Source organism: Canis lupus, chromosome 20 (genome assembly GCF_003254725.2).
Source record: "Canis lupus dingo isolate Sandy chromosome 20, ASM325472v2, whole genome shotgun sequence".
Classification (NCBI taxonomy): Eukaryota; Metazoa; Chordata; class Mammalia; order Carnivora; family Canidae; genus Canis; species Canis lupus.
Window position 1 is genome coordinate 12,736,967 of NC_064262.1, and position 24,928 is coordinate 12,761,894.

The 24,928-nt window shown below is 41.4% G+C and overlaps 1 protein-coding gene across 1 annotated transcript in view; it reads right to left on the minus strand.

Annotated features, from left to right (window-relative positions):
• Window positions 1–11,788: 11,788 nt before the first annotated feature.
• The window catches only part of LOC112662968 (transient receptor potential cation channel subfamily V member 5-like), a 32,298-nt gene continuing 19,158 nt past the window's right edge, over window positions 11,789–24,928 (minus strand). The window contains exon 3 of the mRNA XM_049098402.1: window positions 11,789–11,921. Within this exon, the coding sequence (XP_048954359.1) occupies window positions 11,913–11,921 (9 nt within the window). The 3' untranslated portion in view covers window positions 11,789–11,912. The remainder of the gene's footprint in view (window positions 11,922–24,928) is intronic.

Genomic DNA, 24,928 nt, shown 5'->3' on the forward strand with positions numbered 1-24,928 from the left:
GTGCCCGCTAAAAACTGATAAGATATTTGGAGGGATTTAATAACTCTATGTCAGAAATTTGGCCAAATTGGAAGCTGATATATAGAGCCTGATAGGAATTTTGTATCGTCTTCTCTCCCCTAAGTTAAATGTATCTAGCAGGCAAGGAAAACATTCTAACAGAAGCAAGTGGGTATGTTAGTCCTTCATATCCTTTAGGTGGCAACACAATTCTTTGAGGAATTAAAGACAGCTGTTTTTTTGTGTTTTTTGTTTTGTTTTGTTTTGTTTTGTTTTGTTTGTTTTGTTTTGTTTTGTTTTACAAATCTGGTCTTTACAGGACCAGAGATGGTGGCTCTAGAAACACTTCAGTCTATCTGTCCTTTTTACCAACCCTTCAAACTTCCCTATTTATCTCAAAAGGTGTATAGGAACTATTTTTTTCCTGTGCCTTTGTGATGTAAATGTTCTACTGAGATCATATCTAGAATTCCTACCTAGACCATCTCTTTGATACCCAAACTTCAGGGAGGTAATTCTTATCAAAAGAAAAAACAAAAGGGGGAAAGGTCGTTTGGAACTTGACTTGGAGAGGACAAATCTAAAGTGTCTTCTACAGCATGGTACTGGCACAAAAACAGACATATAGATCAACGCTACAGAATAGAGAACCCAGCTGGACCCTCAACTCTATGATCAAATCTTCAACAAACCAGGAAAGAATATCCAATGGAAAAAAAGACAGTCTCTTCAATAAATGGTGTTGGGAAAATTGGACAGCCACATGCAGAAGAATAAAACTGGACCATCCTTTTACATCATACACAAAGATAAACTCAAAAAGGATGAAAGATCTAAATGTGAGACAAGAATCCATCAAAATCCTAGAGGAGAACACAGACAGCAACCTTTTTGAACTAGGCCATTCAAAACCCGTCTTGCAAAACCCGTCTCTAAAGGCAAGGGAAGCAAAAGCAATAATGAACTACTGGGACTTCATCAAGATCAAAAGCAAAGGAAACAGTCAACAAAACCAAAAGACAACCTACAGAATGGGAGAAGATATTTGCAAATGATGTATCTTATAAAGGGCTAGTATCCAAGAAATATAAATATAAAGAACTTATCAAACATGCAAAAAGTAAGTAGCCCAGTCAAGAAATAGGCAGAAGACATGAACACTCATTTCTCCAAAGAAGATACACATGGACAACAGACGCATATAAAAAATGCTCCAGGGGTGCCTGAGTGGCTCAGTGGTTGAGCGTCTGCCTTCAGCTCAGGGCATGATCCCAGAGTCCCAGGATGGAGTCCCACATCAGGCTCCCTTCATGGAGCCTGCTTCTCCTCCCTCTGCCTGTGTCTCTGCCTCTTTCTGTGTCTCTTGTGAATAAATAAATAAAATCTCAAAAAAAAAAAAAAAAAAAAAGCTCCACATCGCTTGTCAGCAGGAAAATACAAGTCAAAACCATAAGGAGATACCACTTTACACTGGTGAGAATGGCTAAAATTAACAAGACAAGAAATAACAAATATTGGCTAGGATGTGGAGAAAAGGGAACCCTCTTACACTGTTGATGGGAGTGCAAGCTGGTGTACCCACCCTGGAGAATAGTGTGGAGGTTCAAGAAGTTAAAAATAGAGCTACCCTACGACCCAGCAATTGCACTACTGGGGATTTACCCCAAAGATACAGATGTAGTGAAACGCCAGGACACCTGCACCCCAATGTTCATAGCAGTAGTGTCCACAATAGCAAAACTGTGGAAGAAGCCAGATGTCCTTCAACAGATGAATGAAGATGTGGTGTATGTATATGTATATGTATACAATGGAATATTACTCAGCCATCAGAAAGGATGAATACCTACCATTTACATTGAAGTGGGTGGAACTAGAGGGTATTACATTGAGTGAAGTAAGCCAATTGGAGAAAGACAATTATATAATTTCACTGATATGTGGAATATAAGATATAGTGAAAGGGGGGATCCCGGGGTGGCTCAGCGGTTTAGCGCCTGCCTTTGGCCCAGGGCATGATACTGGAGACCCAGGATTGAGTCCCATGTTGGGCTTCCTGCATGGAGCCTACTTCTCCCTCTGCCTGTGTCTCTGCCTCTCTCTCTCTCTCTCTCTCTTTCATGAATGAATGAATAAATAAATAAATAAAAATCTTAAAGAAAAAAAGAAATAGTGAATGGGACTATAAAGGAAAAGGGGAAACTGAGTGGGGAAAAATTAGAGAGGAAGACAAATCATGAGGGACTCCTGACTCTGGGAAACAAACTGAGGGGCGTGGAAGGAGAGGAGGGGGGGGATGGGGTAACTAACTGGGTGATAGGCATTACAGAGGACACCTGATGTGAGGAGCACAGCACTGGGTGTTATACTATATGTTGGCAAGTTGAATTTAAATTTAAAAAATTAAAGAAAAGAAAGAAAATCACTAACTCAAAAAAATTTAAAAATATGTATGTGTGTGTGCTTAATCAGGAGCTTTATTGTTACATCCAGACATGAAGCACAAAACTAGCATAAACAAATAAATTCTAAAAAAAAAAATTAAATGTCTTCTCCACAAATATTAAAAAGCTGTAATCATCTAAGCAAGTAAACTTAATCTAGTCTATCTCCCAGAAAAACAACTTAGATACAACTTCTTTTTTAACTAGTGAGTTTTGTATTATTGTACTTAATTCATGGCAGTAATTTTGAAATGGAAGCTAAAAAGCCTCTGTTTACATCTGTTTGTGGGTGTCTATATGTGTATGTGTTGTAGATACATGGTATAATCTATTTCCAGATGGTGTTGCCGAAATTAATATGTAAAAGAGCTCTATTTAGTTGGCTTAAAGAAAATTAAGTGTTTAAATAAACTGAATTTGGGATGCCTGGGTGGCTCAGCAGTTAAAGCGCCTGCCTTCGGCTCAGGGCGTGATCCTGGAGTCCTGGGATCAAGTCCCACGTCTGCATGGAGCCTGCTTCTCCCTCTCCCTGTGTCTCTGCCTCTCTCTCTCTCACTGTGTGCCTATCATAAATAAATAAATAAATTTTTAAAAATTGCAGTATATTTTTTAAAAATCTTTAAAAAATAAATAAGTAAACTGAATTCTCAAAAATATGATAGGAACTAACCCTAATAAATTTCAGATTCACATGATCTGGGAAAATATTCAATATTAAAGCTAGTTCTACTTGGTTGGTTTAATTAAAACAGGTATGTCTTTTTAAAAATATATTTATTTATGTAAATAATCTCTGTACCCAACATGGGGCTCAAACTCATGACCTTGAGATCAGGAGTCATACTCTCTTTCGACTGAGCCAGCCAGGCACCCCAAAAAAGGTGTATCTTGAGAGTTAGCATTAGAGTACTTTTGTCCCGCATAGGCTTACTAAAGTCTGTTAACCTTAAAAATAGACACTGCCAGTTATTTTACCAGCAAAAGATGGGTTTATTTGGGGGAAAAAAAGAATTGCAGTATGGGATAAACAAGGTGCAGCCAAACCACATGCAAATCCAGGGAACCAAGGAGAGACATGCTTTTTGAGGAGAAAAGGGGTAAGTTGGAAAGGCTGTTAGGAACTAAAAATCCATTGGAGTAAACTGGGAGTTTACTATGTGGTGGCTTCTCATGGGCAGAGCTATTGCACAGGGGGTTGAGGAAAGCCTCTCTTCCTCTGGCTGGAGTAGCATCCATGTTCAAGATCAAGTCCATGTAAGGTAAAGTCCACCTCTTCCTGTTGGGTCTCCAATTGACTATGAGTGGTAAGGCGTGAGAACTCCCTGTGCCCACACATCACAGCTTCATTTTAATGACTTTCCCATCACCAATTTTCAGAGGTCAAATAAGTTCAGGTTATCTCTGTTGCAAAATTTGTCCACAAGAAAATTAGCTTGAGATGATGTCTTACTTTGTCTAACACCTCATGAAGTTTTTGAGTAGTCTAAACAGAATTGTTGGGAGCAAATGATTTAGACAGATGTCTGTGGGATAGGAGTTTTTAGGTGCAATAATTATGGTTATTGTATATGTCTTTAAAATTAACTTCCAAAAATCTTTTTGTGTGGGTGCCCTGATCAGATGGGGGCCATCAAATATGGGGCATCCCAATTGGGTGGGGGCCTATGGTGCGGGCGGTGAAAGAATTCATTCAAGGTAGAACAAAGGTAATAGAAGTTTATTGAATATACCAGCCAGGAGCAAGAAGGGGTGGGCAGGACAGCAAAGGAGAGGCTACCATAGGGTGGTGATGAGGGACTACAGTTATGGGGCAGAATGTGGTGGTGTGGAAACATATGGAATTTCTCCTTTTTGATAATATTGGGAACTGTGCTTGATTGTAATTCGTCAGTTAGGGCCTATGGCTATTTTGAGGTGGGTTGCTTAATGAGCCTGCATTCAGCTCAGTGTCCACCGCTGATCCTTTTACTTTATTCAGGTTTTCAGTGCTCAAGCCTGTTGCCTAAAAGTGACCTCTACATTCTGGTAACTTGAAACCTCAGAGTTTTGCTAAGTTAAGTTAAAGATGTAAATTCATTGACTAGATCATTTCCAAATCAAACATGAATTTACTAAGCATAGATTTACCTACTTTTGTCTTATTACACAGAAACTAAAGATAAATTTGACTCTGTTTGTAAATATGTCTTGTGCCATGTAGAAATGGAATATGATGAAAAGCATATGCTTCCAGGGGCACCTGGGTGGCGTAGTTCGTTAAGTGTCTGACTCTTGGTTTTGGCTTAGGTCATGATCTCAGGGTTATGAGATCGAGCTCCCTGTGGTGCTCCATGCTGAGTCTGCTTGAGTTTCTTCCTTTGCCCTTCCCTACTGTGCTCTCTCAAATAAATCTTAAAAAAAAAAAAAAAGCATAGGCTTCTAGAAATTGTACTCATAACTTTGCCAATTTAAAGAATATTGGTGTAACAGTTCACAATAGCTTGCTTCTTTGGAGGGGGGATACAGAGGGAAGGAGAGAGAATCGTAAGCAGGCTCCACACCCAGCATGGAGCCCGAGGCAGGCTCAATTTCAGGACCCTGTGATCATGACCTGAGCCAAAATCAAGAGTTAGATGCTTAACTGACTGAGCCATCCAGGCACCCCAACACGAAAGCTTTCTTCTTGGTTCTTGCTAGAAAGTAAAGTTTCCAAGTTTCTAATTAACATACATAACTAAAGCTACCAGAAATAATAATTAATATACATAATTAAAGCTATCAGAAATAATAAGTATGCAAGGAAGGTAGAATGAGTTTTGGGGTAAGAAAAAATATGAGATGTGATGATGCAGTTTTGTTAAGAGAAAAGAAAATAAATCTGTTATCTAAGTCATCATTGCTTTTTGGTGGATTTGATTACTACTCAATATTATGATTTCAGGGGTAAAAGTATGCATTTTGAAGTCAAGCAGGTATTTATTTGCATCCTAATTCTCCCACTTCTGACTTTTGGCAAATTACTTCACCTCTCTGAGCCTAAAATGCCAATAATATCTACTTCTCAGGGGGCAGCCCTGGTGGCGCAGCGGTTTAGCACCGCCTACAGACTGGGGTGTGATCCTGGGGACCCAGGATGGAGTCCCGCATCAGGCTTCCTGTATGGAGCCTGCTTCTCCCTCTGCCTGTGTCTCTGCCTCTCTCTCTCTCTCTCTCTCTCTCTCTCTCTCTGTCTCTATGAATAAATAAAAGCTTTAAAAAAAAACATATCTACCTCTCAGGGTTGTCATGAGAGTCAAATGCAATAATACAATAAAATCTCTTAACACAGTGCTCTGCCCATAGAAAGCGCTCATTAAATGCCGCTATTCTTACTTCTCACATCCAAGATTCCAATGCCTAACATGGAAATTCCCTCCTGGTTTTTCCTGTGACAGGCATGCTATCCAGAAAATGATGGACATAATCCCCTCCTAACAGTTCACATTCTGTAACAGCACACCCAGGGAGTCCTCACTCGGCTGTTCTCACAATCACTCTAGGAACACTTAGAATATACATCCTGTGGTTGTTGTGTTAAGGCCAGGGTTTCTCAACCTCTTGTACTACTGGCATCTGTGTTTGGGGCACTTAGAATCTTTAGCATCATCCCTGGCTTCCATCCACTAGGTGCCAGTAGTACACACTGGCTCTCGGTTGTGACAACCAAAAATGTCTCCAGACATTACCAGATATTCTCCAGGGGCAAAACTGCCTCCAGTAGAAAACCACTGTATTCAATAATTGTTTTGTTTTGTATTCCCTATTTCTTGCTGTCTTGTCCTTTAAATCCACTCTAGAGGTGGGAGGAGTGGTCTCCCACCTCCCACGAAGAAGGAGTGTTTCATCACTGACATTATTCAATGTTGCCAGCACGGAGGTAATAAAAAGCAGATCAATTGTTGTTTTGTTTTGTTTTGTTTTAATAGGTTATATATTTATTTGACAGAGAGAGTGCACACAAGCAGGGGGAGCCACAGGCAGAGGGAGAGGGAGAAGCAGGCTCCCCGTTGAGCAGAGAGCCCACCAAGGGGGCTCCATCCCAGCCCTGAGCCGAAGGCAGATGCTTAACAGGCGCCCCCAATAAACTGTTCTTGATTTATTATTGCGTTTACTTTTTTTCAAAAGATTTTATTTATTTATTCATGAGAGATACAGAGACAGAGAGAGAGAGAGAGGCAGAGACACAGGTAGAGGGAGAAGCAGGCTCCATGCAGGGAGCCCAACGTGGGACTCTATCCTGGGTCTCCAGGATCAGGCCCCGGGCTGAAGGCAGCACTAAACTGCTGAGCCACCTGTGCTGCCCCTGCGTTTACCTTCTTTACAGACAATGCATCCCTTTTCTATTGTGCCCAGTGTCCCCTTAGAATGCCATCGGTCTATGTGCCCATTCTTCCTCTGCCCGTCACTCTTATGTAGCAAAAACATCCCACTGTCCCTTTAAATCACTGCACACACTCCAATATGTAAAGTCTTAAGAAACTGAAAAACAAAAACAAAAACTTTATTTCAGTTTGTGCTAGCTGCAGATGGGACCTTTGGGAAGGGACATAGCACAAGATTGGCTACTTCTGTTTCCCAATATATTTGCTTCTTAGAACTGCCAGGATGAAGGACCACAGACTGTGTGGCTGGGCAGAAATGTATAGTTTCACAGCCTGGAGGTTAGAAGTGTTGACAGGCTGGTAACTCCCGAGGACTGTGACTGGGGGGTGGGGGTGGGGGCTCTATTCCAGGCCTCCACCCAGCTTCTGGGGATTTGCTAGCCATCTTTGATGTTGGTTGGCTTGTAGATGCATTACCCCATCTTTGCTTTCATCTTCACATGGCTTCATTCTGTGTATGTGTCTGTCTCTGTGCCCAAATTCCCCCCTTTTAGAAGGACCCCACCCTAATGACTGCATCTTAACTTGATTGCTTCTGTAAATATCTTGTTTCCAAATACGGTTACATTCTGAGGCACCGGAGATTAGAGCTTCAACATAACATTTTTTGGAGGGGGGTGGGGACGACACAATTCAATCCATAGTACCTGCCTAAGTGGCTACCCCTATTCTTCCATCAGTGGGATGAAACAGAGTTTATTATCCAAAATGAGACCATTTTGAAAGTGAAAGAAGGAGATGCCTGGGTGTCTCAGTTGGTTAAGCGGCTGCCTTCAGCTCAGGTCAAGGTCTCAAGGTCCTGGGATGGAGCCCTATGTCTGGCTCTCTTCTCAGCAGGGAGTCTGCTGCTTCCTCTCCCTCTGTGCTCCCTCTCTCTTGATCTCCATCTCAAATAAATAAAAAAAGTCTTAAGAAAAAAAAAAAAAGAAAGTGAAAGAAGGTGCTGTTGATAATTATAGCAGAACCTCAGATGTAAATCAGAACTCTCCTGGTCAAACTAAGCACATGGTCTTCCGACCTATGAAGTATTAGACCTAGTGGAGGTGGAATGGAGGTGGAGTGGGTTATGTGAGCCAGAAAGTGTTGACCCTGATAGATGCTGGCACTTTCTGGGTGTGACAGATATTTCACACTGACTCTTTAACTCATGGAGCACTGGCAATATCTCACCAATTCACTGGATTAGGGCCAATGCATCTCTCTATTCAAGCAGGTGACCTGAGGATCCCTTTCTTTAGCATCGGAGGATCCAGGAGTCTATTTTCTGCTGAGGTCTCCTCATACCACCAGGAAGCCTCCAACGATGAAACCCAGTTCTCTTCACAAATGATCCTGATCTAGTTCCCTGGAAACCACTCACCATACTTGGCCTCACAAACCGTGGACACGAGACTATCCCTAGTGTGGTAGTATCTTTTTGCTCCTTAGTTAGAACAGCTAGCCGACCCTAGTGACACATGTTTTGAGATGACACAAGCAGGAGTCCACTGCATGGCCCAGCCTCTCTGAGTGGTTCATTTAAAGCCTCTTTCCACAACTTTAAGATGACAATTAGGTGCCTTCACAAACCCCCTCACTGGGGTGAGGATGGAGGAAGGGCTCAACTCACCAACAGCTGTCTCCAAACTCTATTCATTCCTTTCTCTTTTTTTTTTAAGATTTTTTATTTATTCATTTGAGAGAGAGAGAGAGCAAGCAGGAGAGGCAGAGGGAGAGGGAAAAGCAGACTCCCCATTGAGCAGGGAGCCAGATGTAGGGGATGGATCCCTGAACCCCGGGATCATGACCTGAGCTGAAGGTAGATGCTAAACCATCTTACCCACCCAGGCACTTCGGTCCTTTCCTTTAATTTCCCCCTCTGGGCCCACCCTCTCTGGAGGAAGCGCTCCGCATCTCACAGCCCTTCCTGTTGCAAGGACTGCAAGGCGACCTCACGCAGCACCACGTTGCCATGTGACATCTATTATTTTGGCACTTCAGCCCAAAGCAGAACCAAATGGCTTCATTGCCACCACCTTTTTACTCGACTATTATTAACCAAACTGGGGCTGGGATGATCTTACTCAACTTGGCATCCCAGCGTCTAGCTCCGGGTCTGACATCTGGAAGGGAGGGCTGTTGCGCGTTGCCCAATGAGCCAAGGAACAGCCGGTTTCCAGGCCTCTCTGCCTCGACAGTGCTCCCGTTTGGTTTTATTAAACCCCTAAATCAGGGCAGCCCCGTGGCGCAGCGGTTTAGCGCCGCCCTCGACCCAGGGCGTGATCCTGGGGACCCGGGATCGAGTCCCACGTTGGGCTCCCTGCATGGAGCCTGCTTCTCTTTCTGCCTGTGTCTTTCTCTCTATCTTCTATGAATTCTATGAATAAATAAATGTTTAAAAATCTTTAAAAAAAAAACAACTCTAAATCAGCTGGGGATGACCCGGCCCCCGCAGGGAAGGGGCGCGCGGCTCCCCGGGCCTGGGCGCCGCAGCCGGTTAGCTCCAGCCGGCGGCCGGGCGCGCTGCAGGCGCTCGGGGACTGGAAGGGCGTCATCCGTGGCCAAACCGAGGTCAAAGGCGGCCTGCAAGCGTTCGGGATGCACGGGATGGACGCGGCCGGCCAAACCACCCCAGGCGTTGACCAGGCCTAGGCAGGTGGTCGGCTCCACCGCTGCGCCTGGGAGGATGGATGGGGGCATCCAAAGGAAACTCTGCCAATGACATCGGGTTCTGCACACTGCTCTGGGACCAAAAATAGGCTAAGGAACAGAAGCATGCATGGATGCATGCATTTATTTATTTATTTATTTATTTATTTATTATTATTTTATTTTATTTTTTATTGGAGTTCAATTTGCCAACATATAGCATAACACCCAGTGCTCATCCCATCAAGTGCACCCCTCAGTGCCCGTCAGAAGCATTTAAATCAACCTTTAAAGGTGTTTTTTTTTTTTTTTTTTAAGTTCGTTTATTATTTTACTGGTTGCTTGGAGGGGAATACAGAAGCAGTTGGGAAAATACATTTTGGTACGAGAGGTATTTTCTATAAAATGATTTGCATAATATACATTAGCAGAAGCATCTGATACGGTGTAAAAGACTTCCACCAGCTCAGGTGTGTGTGAAGTAGAAGATAAAATCACCATCCCCTCCCTCATCCCCACCCCACCCCAGCTTGACTTTCCAGAGGTCATTGCTCTTGACAGTTTGGTTAGTTTTCTTCAGTAACAGTAGTACTAGTTAGTGTCAATAGCAGTAATGATAGTAGTTTTCTTTAGTAATAGTAGTAGCAGCAATAACAAGAGCAAAAAAATGGATCACGGCCTCATTTCTGTGTCAGGCACAAGGTAGATGCTTCATGTAGACTATTTGATTTCACCCCCATATCCTTCCAAGTCGGGGATACTTTTGCCTGCTTTACAAATGTAAAAGCCAAGGGTTAGAGAAAGTAGGTAACTTACCCAAGATTGGGCAGCTTTCTGCATATTTTTATGTGAGTGCATATATATGGGCTTATTATGTATATTTTCTATTAATGAGATTTAGAATGGCATGCTTTTATGAATCTCACCTTTTTGCCCCTGAACATATCCTAGACACTTTTTTAAAAAATGATTTTATTTATCCATTCATGATAGAGAGAGAGAGAGGCAGAGACACAGGCAGAGGGAGAAGCAGGCTCTATGCCGGGAGCCCGACGCAGGACTCGATCCCGGGACTCCAGGATCGCACCCTGGGCCAAAGGCAGGCGCTAAACCGCTGAGCCATCCAGGGATCCGCCATAGACACTTTTAAATCAGGATTTATGACTCTGTCTCCTTCGACTGAGCAAGACAATCTCTCTAAATCTCAGTTTCCCTGTTATTATGAACCCAAAAGTTAACCTATATATGTAAAATACCTGGCTGGCACATAATATGTGCTCAAGCAATTACAACTTATAATGATTCACATTACTAGTTAATGTTTAGGTGAACACCCATTAAAGGAGGTGGTTTTTGTTTGTTTTACTTTAATACAATCATCCTAATGCCACTAAAATCTACTGAATTTAAATGACCTGCCATTTTTTTTAATTTAAAAAAATTTGTTTATTAATGAGAGAGAAGCAGAGACATAGGCAGAGGGGAGTAGAAGGCTCTCTGTGGGGAGCATGATGGGGGGCTCAATCCCAGGACCCTTGGATCACGCCCTGAGCTGAAGGCAGGCACTCAACTGCTAAGCCACCCAGGTGCCCCTGGCCTGCCACTTTTCTCTGGGTGTTTTGTCTTGAGGATTTGGTTGTTGTGGGCTCAGAAAGCAAAGAGGAAAAAAGTAAACAACTAGGAAAGAATAGTTAGGGAACTATTTAATGAGGCTCAGAGAAACAAATGAAAAATGCAAAACAAGCAAAATCCCAAGAAAAAACTCTGACAATAGGAGATTAAGCCTGGTCTTTCCTCTCATCTATAAATCCCTCTGGCCACTTGAGACGAATTCCTGGGTCTAGATGAGGTCTGCCCAGGTCCCATCACCAAGTGAGACTTTAACGGAAGCCTCCTTCAACAGAGCTCAATTACTAATCTAAAATAATGTGGACATGCTTATGTTTTTGTTGTATCTTTAGTATACTATTCCTTCATGAGATAGGAAATTGGCCTCAAGTCAGGGTTGCAAATTACAACCACTGATTTTTAAGTTCCAAAGGTGGTGGGACGCCTGGGTGGCTCAGCGGCTGAGCATCTGCCTTAGGCTCAGGGCATGATCCCGGGGTCCTGGGATTGAGTCTTGCATTGGGCTCCTTGCAGGGAGCCTGCTTCTCCCTCTGCCTGTGTCTCTGCCTCTCTCTCTGTATCTCTCATGAATAAATACATAAAATCTTTAAAAAAAAAAAAAGCTCCAAAGGTGGTTACTACTGTTGCAAGGGGTAGGCATTCTGGATGCTGCTGCTTCCATGTAGGAAATAATTTTGATATCTCCTGCTAATTTCTTCTTGTCTCTGATGAAATAAAACAACAAACTGAGAATCTTTTGAAATTGTAGTTTCATTCAACAAACATTGAGCACCTACCTTATGTTCCAGGCACTGTTCTAGGCAATGTGACATCAGTAAACCTGGAAAAAAAAAAAAACAAACAAACAAACAGAAAAATAGAAAAGAAAACCTAAGAAAGAGTGTCCATTCTAGTGGTCTGAACTTCAAATGGGCAGGGAAAACCACAATTCTTGATGATCTGTTTTCAGTAACAACAATCCGACTGTGGCATACATAGTAATTTAATAAAAACAGTAATTCCTTATGCTGATTTAACCAATATTAATTGCCTCATGATCCCCGGGTTAGTAGTGATTTTATGTCTTTAGTTTTGAAATTGAATTAGATCCAGCTCACAGCCTTGTATGTCAAGATTAAAAGGGAGTCTGGTATCTGTCTCTTAGGGTGTCCTCTCTACCTTGGCATGTCAGGATTCCAGAAGCGACCTCAGAGCTTAAGAAGGAGATCTGTTGGAATTTCAATAGGAAGCATCCTGAATTCTCGGTCCAGAGTTTATCTCAGGGTGCTACTGTTCCACACTACCATTTGATATTATTGTCAGAAATAAGTCATGTGTTACAGACACGACCTAAAATATTAAACCACCTGTAGAGCATGGGCATCAACCAATCAGAAGACAAGCCAACTATATAGTGCCAGTGTAGGGTGCTAGAATGCCCACCATGCCAGGCATTAGCCCTTGAATACTAGATTATGGACACTGGAGGGAGCCATGTGAGAGGGGTCAGGTAGAGGGCATGCTTGAGGGTGGGGTGGGGATGGGGTTGAGGAAAAGGCTACTTAGCGACCATGACAAAAGTATTTCAGTGTGTTGCCCACTTATATAGCCACACCTGTGCATACAGTTAAATAGCCTACTCATGACTTGTTTGTCAAGTGAGGCTGCTTACTGTCAGAGTGGGTTCTTGTTTGCCCAATTTCATGCCCTAGGCAGTGGGTCCTTTGAAGAAATGTGGGTCATGTCTGTTCTTTTCCTTTGATGCCAACCTTGACCCAAGGAGGCCTTTACTACACTCTGCAGTATTTTAACCAAGTTCTTACAACCATCCTCCTCAAAAGCTAATCCCTCCTCAAAAGGGCTGCTTCTGTGGGGGCTCAGCAGGAATTTGTTGATTTTACTCTCTTTTCTTTTTTTTTTTTAAGATTTTATTTATTTATTCATGAGAGACACAGAGAGGGAGAGAGGCAGAGACACAGGCAGAGGGAGAAGAAGCAGGCTCCATGCAGGGAGCCCGACGTGGGATTCGATCCCAGGTCTCCAGGATCAGGCCCTGGGCTGAAGGCAGCGCTAAACCACTGAGCCACCCAGGTTGCCCTTCACTCTCCTTTCTAAGCAATATCATTGGTCCCACCACAGAAACCCTTGACACACAGGTTGTGCATATGCCTTTACACAAGCAAACACACATGCACACGCACACACACCATTGGAAGAAAGCTACCTGTATTACAGGGACTCTCAAACTTCAGTGCACATAAGGAACACTTGAAGAAACTTAAAATGTAGATTTGCAGAAATTTCTCTCCCATATCCCGAGAGTTTCTAGTTAATTAGGTACTGAGTGGGAGAGATTTTCATATTTTAAACAAAATGTCGCAACTTCCCTGACTCGGGCCACCTCTCTGAGTCATGGAACCTCGCCTGGGAGCGCTCCCCATTGAAGCACTCTTGAACCTACAAAAAATAAGTAAATAAATAAATAAATAAATAAATAAATAAATAAATAAACAAACAAAATGTCCTCTGAACAGGTAGATCGGATGCAGATGGTCAGACAGAAAGAAATACCAGTTGGTTATTAGCAAGGACTTCAGTTCCATTTATACATCACTTTGTTTTTTGCAAAGCAATGACAGATGTGTTGCCCTTTCCAAAGCTCTAATGCTGAACACAGAAGTAAATTATAAACTCTGAATTTGGTTCTTAACATTTCATTCTATTAGTCTGTTTCCTTTTAAGTCATCTGTGGAAAATATGCCCAGAAATTTATTTTGAGACTGGAAGTTAGCGCAAGGATACAATGGAACTAGAAGTTGCATGGTATATTTTCCCAGCCATACAACCTCTCTATCTCATATTTTTTTTTTTATCAATATCCATGGAGATGTGAATTTCAGGAGATGAAGTTCAGGAGATGAAGTTCAGGCCATCTCCTGATGGCCTAAGTCAAGTACCTTACATTTATTCATTTAGGATATATATTTCCTATGAAAGAGGTTATGGTTGGCCAACTCTCTACCACATGAAGTAGAATGCTTCTTCTGAACAGTTTCATGCCCCATATAGCCTCAGAGGGTCGAGTTACATATGTTCAGCTTTGGCACCATTTCTGATCCAATGAGACATGGCCTGAGATGGGAGTTCATTTTTCAAATAACATGACAGCTCTTGGAAGAAAGCCTCTCATGGGACTATTTTCCTCAGAAGGGCTAAGAGCAAGGCAGTCTTTTTTTTTTTTTTTAAAGATTATTTATTTATTCAGGAGAGACACAGAGAGAGAGAGAGAGAGAGAGAGAGAGAGAGGCAGAGACACAGGCAGAGGGAGAAGCAGGCTCCATGCAGGGAGCCTGACGTGGGACTCGATCCCAGGTCTCCAGGATCAGACCCTGGGCTGAAGGCAGCGCTTAACTGCTGAGCCATCCGGGCTGCCCAACAAGGCAGCCCTTTGAACGTTTATGAAGGCCTTTTGACTTCCCTGTGTGTTCTCCCATTGACTGGGAGCATGTGGGTATATGCATGCAATGGAATGCTATTCAGCTTTTATTTTTCTAAAGTTTATTTATTTATTTAGGTAATCTCTACACCCAACATGGGGCTAGAACTCATGACCCTGGGATCATGAGTTGCATGCTCTTCTGACTGACCCAGCCAGGTGCCTCCTATTCAACCATTAAAGAGAAGGAAACTCTGCTATATGTGACATGGATATCTGCTATATGGATAAACTCGAGGACATTATACTAAGTGAAATAACCAGTCACAGACAGACAAGTACTACATGATCCTACTTACATGAGGCATCTAAAGCAATCAAATTCAGAAAATCAGAGTCTGGAATAGTGGTTACCAGGGAATGGGGGACAGGGAAATGGGGAATTACTTATTAACAGTCACCAAGTTTCAGTTAAGTAAGTTGAATAAATTCTAAAGATCTTTAGTACAAAATTTTACCAATAGTCAACAATAATACATTGGCTTTTTAAAAAATATTTTATTTATTTATTCATGAGAGACACAGAGAGAGAGAAGCAGAGACACATGGAGAGAGAGAAACAGGCTCCATGTAGGGAGCCTGTGATGTGGGACTCAATCCCGGGACTCCAGAATCACACCCTGGGCCGAAGGCAGATGCTCAACCACTGAGCCACCCAGGCATCCCAATAATAATACATTGTTGACTTAAAATTTACTAAGAGAATAGATCTCATGTTAAATGTTCTTAACAAAATAAAGGTTTTTTTCACACCTGGAACCTTGCTTTCCATCTTGTTGATTGTTCACTTCCCTCAATTCTCAGTTCAGAACTTCGAAATTCATTACTTGTGATTGACCAAAAAGATTCTCTTCATTTTTTTACAGATTTTATTTTATTTATTCATGAGAGATACAGAAAGAGACAGAGAAAGAGAGAGAGAAAGAGAGGCAGAGACACAGGCAGAGGGAGAAGCAAACTCCATGCAGGGAGCCTGATGTGGGACTGGATCCCGGGTCTCCAGGATCAGACCCCGGGCTGAAGGTGGCGCTAAACCGCTGAGCCACCCGGGCTGCCCCAAAGATTCTCTTCATTAAATTATTTCATTCCCCTTCTTCCACTCAGGTTTTTTTGTTCCATTTTGAAAATATACACATGTGGGTGCCCGGGTGGCTCAGTTGTTGAGCATCTGCCTTTGGCCTAGGTTGTGATCCTGGGGTCCTGGGATTGAGTCCCACATCAGGCTCCTTGCAGGGAGCCTGCTTCTCCCTCTGCCTGGGTCTCTTCCTCACTCTGTGTGTGTCTCTCATGAATAAATAAATAAATAAAATTAAAAGAAAAAAAAGAAAATATATGCATGTATGTTTGTGTGTGTACGTGTGTATATGTTACTTTTTCAAGACTTCTGGTCAAGCACAGGATTTGGTCTTGCAAGGCCTACTGAGAAGACAGAAAAGATTCCCTTTTTATACCACTGAAACTATAACTATGGGAGAAAACAAAATAAGGGAACCAGCAGCAAAGCTAAAGTATGGGGGAAATTCTAAAAGGTAGAAAGGAAATGGAATTTGGTGAATGGAGAAAAGAGCAGAGGGAAAGCATCTGAATAAAGAGCAATCTTTCCCAAGGAGAAAGAGAGAAGCTTGAGGGCGGGAGTCTACAAGAAAAGGTAGTTTGGAGGCTATGACTGGGATTAAGAACAGTGGTCCAGGTATCTATGGCTTGTTAGAAACTACCAAAGACTTAAAACAATGTCTATTTGTTTGGCGTACAAATCTGCAGTTTAGGTAGAATTCAGCAGGGACAGCTTGTGTCTGCTCCTCTCAGCACTGGAGCAATTTGAAGGTCAGGGCTGGACCCCCCAAGGTCTTACTGGGCATCTCCATCTCCATGTAGTTTCTCTGCATGGTCCCCCCAGTGTGGTGGCTTTAGGACAGCTGGGCTTATCACATGGCAGCTCGAGGATCCAAAAGGGCATGTCCTGAGAGAGAGCCAGACAGAAAATGTATTGCCTTTATGACTTAGCTTCGGAAGTCATGTAGTATCACTTCCACAGTAGGCAGACCCTCCCCAACTCAAGTGGTGGGAAAATAGATCCCACCTCTTGATGGAACAGTATCAGCATCATGTTATGAGAAGAGTGCTCATGATGGGATATAATTGAGTGGCCATCTTTGAATAATACAAACTGCCACAGATTGTATTTAGGCCAACTGGACCAGGTAATTAAGAAAAACCAGAAACAGTGAAGAGAAGGATCAAGATAGATATACAACTAATCTAAGAAAAAAGAAAAAACAGTACAGGTAACTTTGATTTTTTAATAAGAACTAATTAGCATAATTATATGAGACTATTTTATATTGATAAAATAATTTAAGCTAATATGAAAAAGAAATAAGAAGAATAAAAGAATCTGACCAAAATAGCCAAAATTAAATATTGAATGGTCTGACGGAATACTAGGACAGATGAGATGAGGCTGAGATTTTAACCTAAAAGATAGTCTTCAATAAATCCCCTATGATGTAGAGCAAAAGCAAAGAGGTGAAAAATACTTTTTTATTATTTGTTATTTTTTATTATTTTATCTTATTTTTATTTTTTAAAGATTTTATTTGTTTATAAGAGACACACAGAAAGAGGCAGAGACACAGGCAGAGGAAGAAGCAGGCTCCCTGAAGGAGCCCAATGTGGGACTTGATCACCGGATCCTAGGATCATGTGCTTAGCTGAAGGCAGATGCTCAACCACTGAGCTACCCAGTCATCTCGAAAAATACTTTTTAATAATTAAAGTTGGTATTTGCCCGAAGAAGTTAAAAACTTATACATCCATGGGGCAGCTGGGTGGCTCCTTGGTTGAGCGTCCAACTCCTGATTTTAGCTCAGCTTATGATCTCAGGGTTGTGAGATCGAGTCCTGTGTTGGCCTCAAGCTGGGTGTGGAGACTGCTTAAGATTCTCTTTCTCCCTCTCCCTTTGCCCCTCCCCGTGCTCGTGCTCTCTCTCTCTTTCTTTCTCTCTCAAAAAAGGAATTACATTCTGGTGAGTGATGTTGATAATGGAGGAGGCTGTGTTAAAAAAAAAAAAAAAAGGTAACATGTAATTTAAATCCACTGGGCCCCAACTTCCGTGTAGTAGGAGTATCAGAAACAGCAGAGACAACAGAGAGGAGGAAATCATATCCCCAAATAGAAGAAAATGTCCTCAAGAGGAAGAAAAGTGTGACCCTTTGGAAGTCCAAAAGATCTCTGAGTGCTAAATTGGATGAATAAAAACAGGCTCATGAATAGAAAGATTCCTTTGAATTTTCAGAATTCTCAGGATGAAATGAAAAGAAAAATTATTCAAGAACATCCATGCTCTTTGTACCTGAAAGATTAAATAGGTTACCTACAAAGCAAAGAACCACACTGGTACTAAACTTCTATCCAGCAAATGTGAATTCTAGAAGTCAGTGATGTTTTCTAATCATGAATGAAAAAGTTTTCGACCCTAGGTTTCCATACACGGCCAGCATGAATCAGACAACATGAAGATGTATCCATATATGCTAAGTGCTTATTCTCCCAATTTAAAAGTAAAATTCTAAAAGAAGTATTCAACTATGCTAAGATACTACTGTATGCATCCAGAATGGCTACGATGAAAAAGACTAAAGCTCTCAAGTGTTAGTGAAGATGTGGATTAGTTGGAACTCCGATACATTGCTAATAAGTGTACAGAATAGTACAACCATGACAGAAAAACTACATGGCATCTTTTTTTTAAAAGATTTTATTTATTCATGACAGAGAGAAAGGCAGAGAGAGAAACAGGCTCCATGCAGGGAGTCCGATGTGGGACCCGATCCTGGAACTCCAGGATCACACCCCAGGCCTAAGGCGGCGCTAAACCATTGAGGCACCGGGGCTGCATGGCATCTTTTTCTAAAGTCCAACATGCACTTATTCTATAACCTAACAAATAGCACTCCTAGGTACACACACAAAAGGAATAAAAGTGTAGGTAACCAAAAGATTTCACACAAATGTTTACAGTAGCTTTATTCTTAATAGTCAAAATCTAGGAAAAGGTAAAAAATAAAAAACTCAGCAGAAGAACGGAAAAACAAATTTTGGTGTATTCATGAAACTAATTTGTAGAGAAGAATGAACTACTGATACAACAACATGGATAAATCTTTAAAAAATTATATTGAACAAAAGAAGCCAAACAATAGAGTATACAGGTCTGGCTCCACTTAAATGAAACTCTAGAACAGGCAAAAAATAAACTGTGGTGAATGAAGTCAGAACAGAGGTACCAGGAAGGGGAGGAGGCATAATTGACTAGGAAGGAGGACAAGGAAGCTTTCTAGAGTGATAAGAATGTTGTGCAAGTATACTATATATACATTTTATATATATATATTTAGTTTGACTCTACACCCAGTTTGGGGCCCAGTGCAGGGCTTGAACTCACAACCCTGAAATTAAGACCTGAACTGAGATGGAGAGTCAGACATTTAACCAACTAGTCACCCAGACACCCCAAGAATGTTATACAACTTGATTTTGATGTTGCGTACATCTGTAAAAAGTTAACAAGCTGTACACTTAAGATTTGTGCATATTCCTGTATGTAAACTATATTCGTAGGGGCACCTGGGTGGCTCAGTGGTTGAGCATCTGCCTTCGGCTCAGGGCATGATCCCAGGATCCAGGATCGAGTCCCACATGGGGTTCCCTGCATGGAGCCTGCTTCTCCCTCTGCCTGTGTCTCTGCCTCCCTCTCTCTCTGTGTTTCTCATGAATAATTAAATAACATCTTAAAAAAAAAACAACCTATACTTCCATTAAGTACTGTTAAAAGAAAAAAAACAACAAGTCAGGAGATAAAATTCATTAGTTCTAATGATCGGATGCAAAAAGGGGAGAGAGATGGGAGAACAGAGTTTGACACTCAAAGATGATTCTCAGGAATCTTTGGTGTTGTCAGTTGCGATGGAGAATAAAGGACCGCGAGCAAAAGTCTGAGGGCTGGAGTTCTCAGTCAATGGCACAGGATGTCATGTGGGTTCTGTTACAAGTAATTCCTTCCCACTACCAATAGCTACCAAAGTTTTAAATGGTATGTTTTAATATCCTTAAGTCAGCAATTGTGAATTTTAGATTATTGCTATAATGAGGGTGTTCTTTTTTTTAATTTTTTTATTTATTTATGATAGGCACACAGTGAGAGAGAGAGAGGCAGAGACACAGGCAGAGGGAGAAGCAGGCTCCATGCACCGGGAGCCTGACGTGGGATTCGATCCCGGGTCTCCAGGATCGCGCCCTGGGCCAAAGGCAGGCACTAAACTGCTGCGCCACCCAGGGATCCCTAATGAGGGTGTTCTAACACACATTCTAGTGTATAGTCTCTGATGGGAAGTGAAGGGATGAAATTCAGCCAGCAAAATAGGAATGTGAATCACCTATAGTTTATCTATGCCAATGTGACCTGCTGAAGACATTAGAGTGCTCACATGCTTACAGGACACATTGAGGATTACTATGCAATAAAATAAACCAAAATACACAACAACAAAATAAATAAAAATGAGACATGCAAGCACAATGAGAAATAAACTCAGGCAAGAAGCCAGGGTAAAGATAAAAAAGAAGCAGTGGTGGTTAAATATGTCCCAGAAGAAGAGAAACCTAAAAAGCAATGAAGGGAAATAGCCCTGAACATTGATGCTCAAGCCATCTGCCAAGTAGCTGAAGTTAAGGGCACAGGATTACATTTCCTTCTCTATGGGTCCAATTAGACTAATTAGTTCTGTGGTAAGCAGTAATTACTTATGGTGATATTCTAACAGTTTTCTTCAGTTTAAAATTTTAGAAATGGCCCAGCCAACCAAAGAGGAACGTGAATCCTATTATATATGTGAATGTATATATCATATATATCATATATCCTACAATATAATATATAATATATATCCTATAATATATGTAATAAAAGCATTATAATCTTGCCAGTAAAAAAATTAAAATAATGAAAATTGAAAAGCCTGGTGGAGGTAAGAACTAGACGAAAATGCTAATGTATTACTTTCCACTTCATTCACTGGGGGGTGTCAAGAGATTACTGTCTAAATTTCAAAAATAAACCGAGATTGGATTACATTATTTTAGGTCATAAATATCACCATTGTAGAATTAAAAATAATACTTACGGATCATATATGAGAACTACCTCTTGGAGGGCTTAAAGGGGTTAGGAGCAAATCTGAAAGCTGGCTGCTGCCTTACATCACTATTCCCAACATTCCTTGTCCAGGATGCCAGCTAGGGATCAGCATGAGGCCAGTTTGCATCCCTATCATTGTAAAAAGTTACTTAAATAATTTACAGCTAACAGAAAGTTAATAATAACAAAGACATTAATGCTAGCAAGGAATTTCCACCTGGGTACTGTCCCTCTTGCCTCCTTTCCCCTCCCCAAACACATACATATAGCCCTCTTGTTTCCATAACGGAACTTCCTCTCAAGCAAGGCTGTCAACTCTGAGGGGTCAGGAAGTGCAAGTGGGCACATGGGCAATACTGTGGCTATTTTTTTTTAATTTTTTTAATACTGTGGCTATTAAATAAGTAATCCATAATTCAAGGATATTAAAGATCTTACAATGTATAGGACAGTTCAACCAACAACTGTCCTGCCCAATATACCAGTAGCAACCATTAAGAAGCACTGCACTAGAGTGGCACTCCTACCTCTCTGTCCCATCCTCAGCCCCAGGGAAGGAGTGACTTCCCTAATTGGTGGAATTGGGAGGAGGACTGAGCAGAGTGACTCAGGTCCTGCTGGGATCTATTCTCCTGGGGATCTGCCAGCCTGAAGAGAGGTTGAATTTGGGCCTGTTCTTTACTGGGTGGTAGGCTGTCCAGCAGATACTGGAATCCATTCATATCAAAGTCTGGGTGGGCAAAATCTGTTAATTCCAGCAAAGTATTAGCAAGCCCTTTGGGGCACAGTTCTGAAGTCATGATCTGCCGTCACCCTTATCAGTAATAAAAATGACATTTTAATCTCTATTTATGGAGCGTCTGGGTGGCTCAATCAGTTAAGTGTCCATCTTCAGCTTGAGTCATGATCCTGGGGTCTTGGGATTGAGGCACACTGGACTCCCTGCTCAGGGGGGAGCCTAGCTTCTCCCTCACCCTCTGATGCTCACTCTGCTTGTGTTCTCTCTCTTGCTCACTCTCTCTCAAATAAATAACTAAATTTTTTTTTATATCCCCATTTATCCATCTCTCTTATTTCCTAATTGTTTTGAATTGGGAAGGGAATCAAGGAATGGCATTTATTGGCTTTAAGACTTAAAAAATGAATAGTTTGAGAGACTTAAGAGAAAATACTAAGGGATATAAATGTCAATATTCTTTAGATTTTTCCAGTGATTTTAAATTTAAAAATGTCTATCACTTGGAATGATTTATGTTACTCCTGTGAATTTCAGAATTCCGAAATAGTATTTTTATTTTTAAAGTTACACTCAGCCGAACTCTAAAACAGACTTGAGACTGCTTCCTTTAAAAAAAAAAAAAAAAAGATTTTATTTTAATTTTTTATTTTAGAAGGAGAGAGGCTGACAGGGGGCTCGATCCCAGGACCCTGAGATCATGACCTGAGCCAAAACGAAGAGCCAGATGCTTAACCAACTGAGCAGCCCAGGTGCCCCCAACTTGAGGCTGCTTCTTAAAAAAATGTATACAATTGCACAAGATTTTATTTTGTGCTTAAAAATAAAGTAGGGAAAAATGAGAGTCCAATAACAAGATAAAGCTAATGAAGTGTTAGTACATGTTCTCCAGTGCTATAAAATTATTAAAGGTAGGTAGGTAGGTAAATTAAGTGCTAAACTTCCAAGTAGCCAAAGCGAAAAGGAAAATATGGTTACTTTGAAGACTGACTTTGTCCAGTGAATATAATATTAAACTGTATTTTGACTGACACACGCACTACATATACATATACACATATATACATGCAGTGACTTTGAGGAGAGAGTCAGAATTACTGACATTGGTGTCTGCAAGAACTTTCTTTAGGAGTCCTCTTGAAGGGGGTACTAGCTGATGTAATGGAGATCTCTAACAACTCTAAAGAAAATATAGTCGTGAATTACTCTCAGCTTTTCTATGGTTTCCTTCAGTGCAAGCCATGAGCATTATGCCAAAGCATAATTTAATAAATGGACTCTTTCAGGGACCAAGACAATCCAAGAAAACTGCTCTCTGATGGTCTGGCTTGATGCCCAAACTTACAAGAGATGGATTGTTTCACCACTTATAAGTATTTTTGGATAGTAGTTATTATCTTGTGTATGTGATAAATGTTTGAATTCTATACTGCCAATACCCCATCACCCTCGCGAGGACATAAATCATTCCAAATCTTGGACTTTGTTTTTTATTAAAAAGCACTTGAAAATCTAAATGTTTTTGGCCTAAGATTACACTGCTTGAATTTTTTCCCCAACAGTAATAATTCACTCCTCTGTTATTTTTTTCTTGGTTGTCTCGAATGTCTAGTCTTCAAAGTGTGAAGTCATCACATGGGGTATGGTACAGAAGAATGTTCACTGAGGTGAGACAATAAATCATGATAACTTCCTATTTATATACAGGGAGTGGTGGAGAAAGGAAAAAAGGAAGAAAGAGAAGGAGGGAGGGAGAGGGAATCAATCAGTCAAGCTTCTCCTCACTTGGTATCCAAGTGACGATGTGGAAACATGGTATGAGAGCCACTCTGAGAGAGGTCCACAGTGCTTAGAGGTTGAAAAGGCACTCTTTTGGGGGTTCATCTGCTATGATGGATGCCTCCTATGCACCACTTCAAACCCCCCCCCGGGCCCCCTAATGTGTAAAGAGTGAGCTCTGTTGCTGCGTGGAACCAGTGTCATGCCAGCACTGAGATGGCCTGTGCTCTCTCTTGTTCCTTGGGAGCCTCGCCACAGTCCAGAAGATCATGGATGTTTATGCCCACAAAGCCACTCTTGACCAGTGCAGGACAGGAGCCAATGGCTAGACGTCTGCTTCTCTTTTGTCCTGTAGGCACACAGCTCTGAAGTGCACTCCATAAGGCCTCACAAGGTCCCGGTGAGATGAAGTACCTACCTCCCTTATCCAGAACAGCGAGAGGGGCAATGTCCTAAGAGATTCTCCTACTGGTTTTCCCTCCTTTTTTTCTCCCCCATCCTGCATCACTGTGCCCTGGAACTCCATTCCCAAATGAACTAGCTGCAAGAGAGACTTTGTACCAGGCTCTATTTCTGGGGGTATCCAACTAAGACATCTATCTGCTTCTAGAGCATTTTACAGTGTTCCTACTTATAGGGATTTACAGGTTTTGTCTTTCAACTTTAATAAAATCAACTTCCACGTAATGAATCAATGCTTTTCAGATTGCAGCAAAGCTATTAACTGAAGACAAACCTCTAAGAATGCAAAGATAAGAAAATAAGAAAATATCAAAGCTGAGTCTTCTCTTACCAGATGAATTCCCCATCAGACATAGAGAACAAGAAATAAATTTTTAGCCTTAAGAATAAATTAAAATAAATAATTTGAAATATCCTTATATTTATTTCATTCTTTTAAAATTCCATCTTAGGGCAGCCCCAGTGGCGCAGTGGTTTAGCGCCGCCTGCAGCCCGGGGTTTGATCCTGGGGACCCTGAATCAAGTCCCACGTCGGGCTCCCTGCATGGAGCCTGCTTCTCCCTCTGCCTGTGCCTCTGCCTCTCTCTCTCTCTGCGTCTCTATGAATAAATAAATAAAATCTTTAAAAATAAAAAATAAAAATAAATAAAATTCCATCTTAGTTATATATGGGGTTTTATAAAGTATGTAATATGAGTAGAATGGTCCATGTCTAATTCACAAATAAATGAATGAACATATATTGGGAGCATGTACTCAAATTTTTTTGCTAATAGGGTACAAGATCAAAAAAGTTTGGAGAGCACTGGTCTAAATAAATTCAAATGAGGGGCTCCAGGGTGGCTCAGTCGGTTAAGCATTTGCCTTCAGCTCAGGTCATGATCTCAAGACCCTGGACTGAGCCCCACATCAGGCTCCCTGCTCGGTGGGGAGCCTGCTTCTCCCTCTCCTGCCTGTCACTCCCCTATTTGTGCTCTCTCTGTGTCAAATAAATAAATAAAATCTTAAAAAAAAAATAGATTCAAATGAGCACGCCTTTCCAGTGTTTTAAAAATAAGTTCTGCAGACCTGAGTTATCTGCAAAAGTTTCCCTCAATAACCTATACTGACAATCAGGGGGAAAATCACTGAGAGAAAGGGAGAAAGATGTACTGTACTGGGAATATCCTCATCATTTTA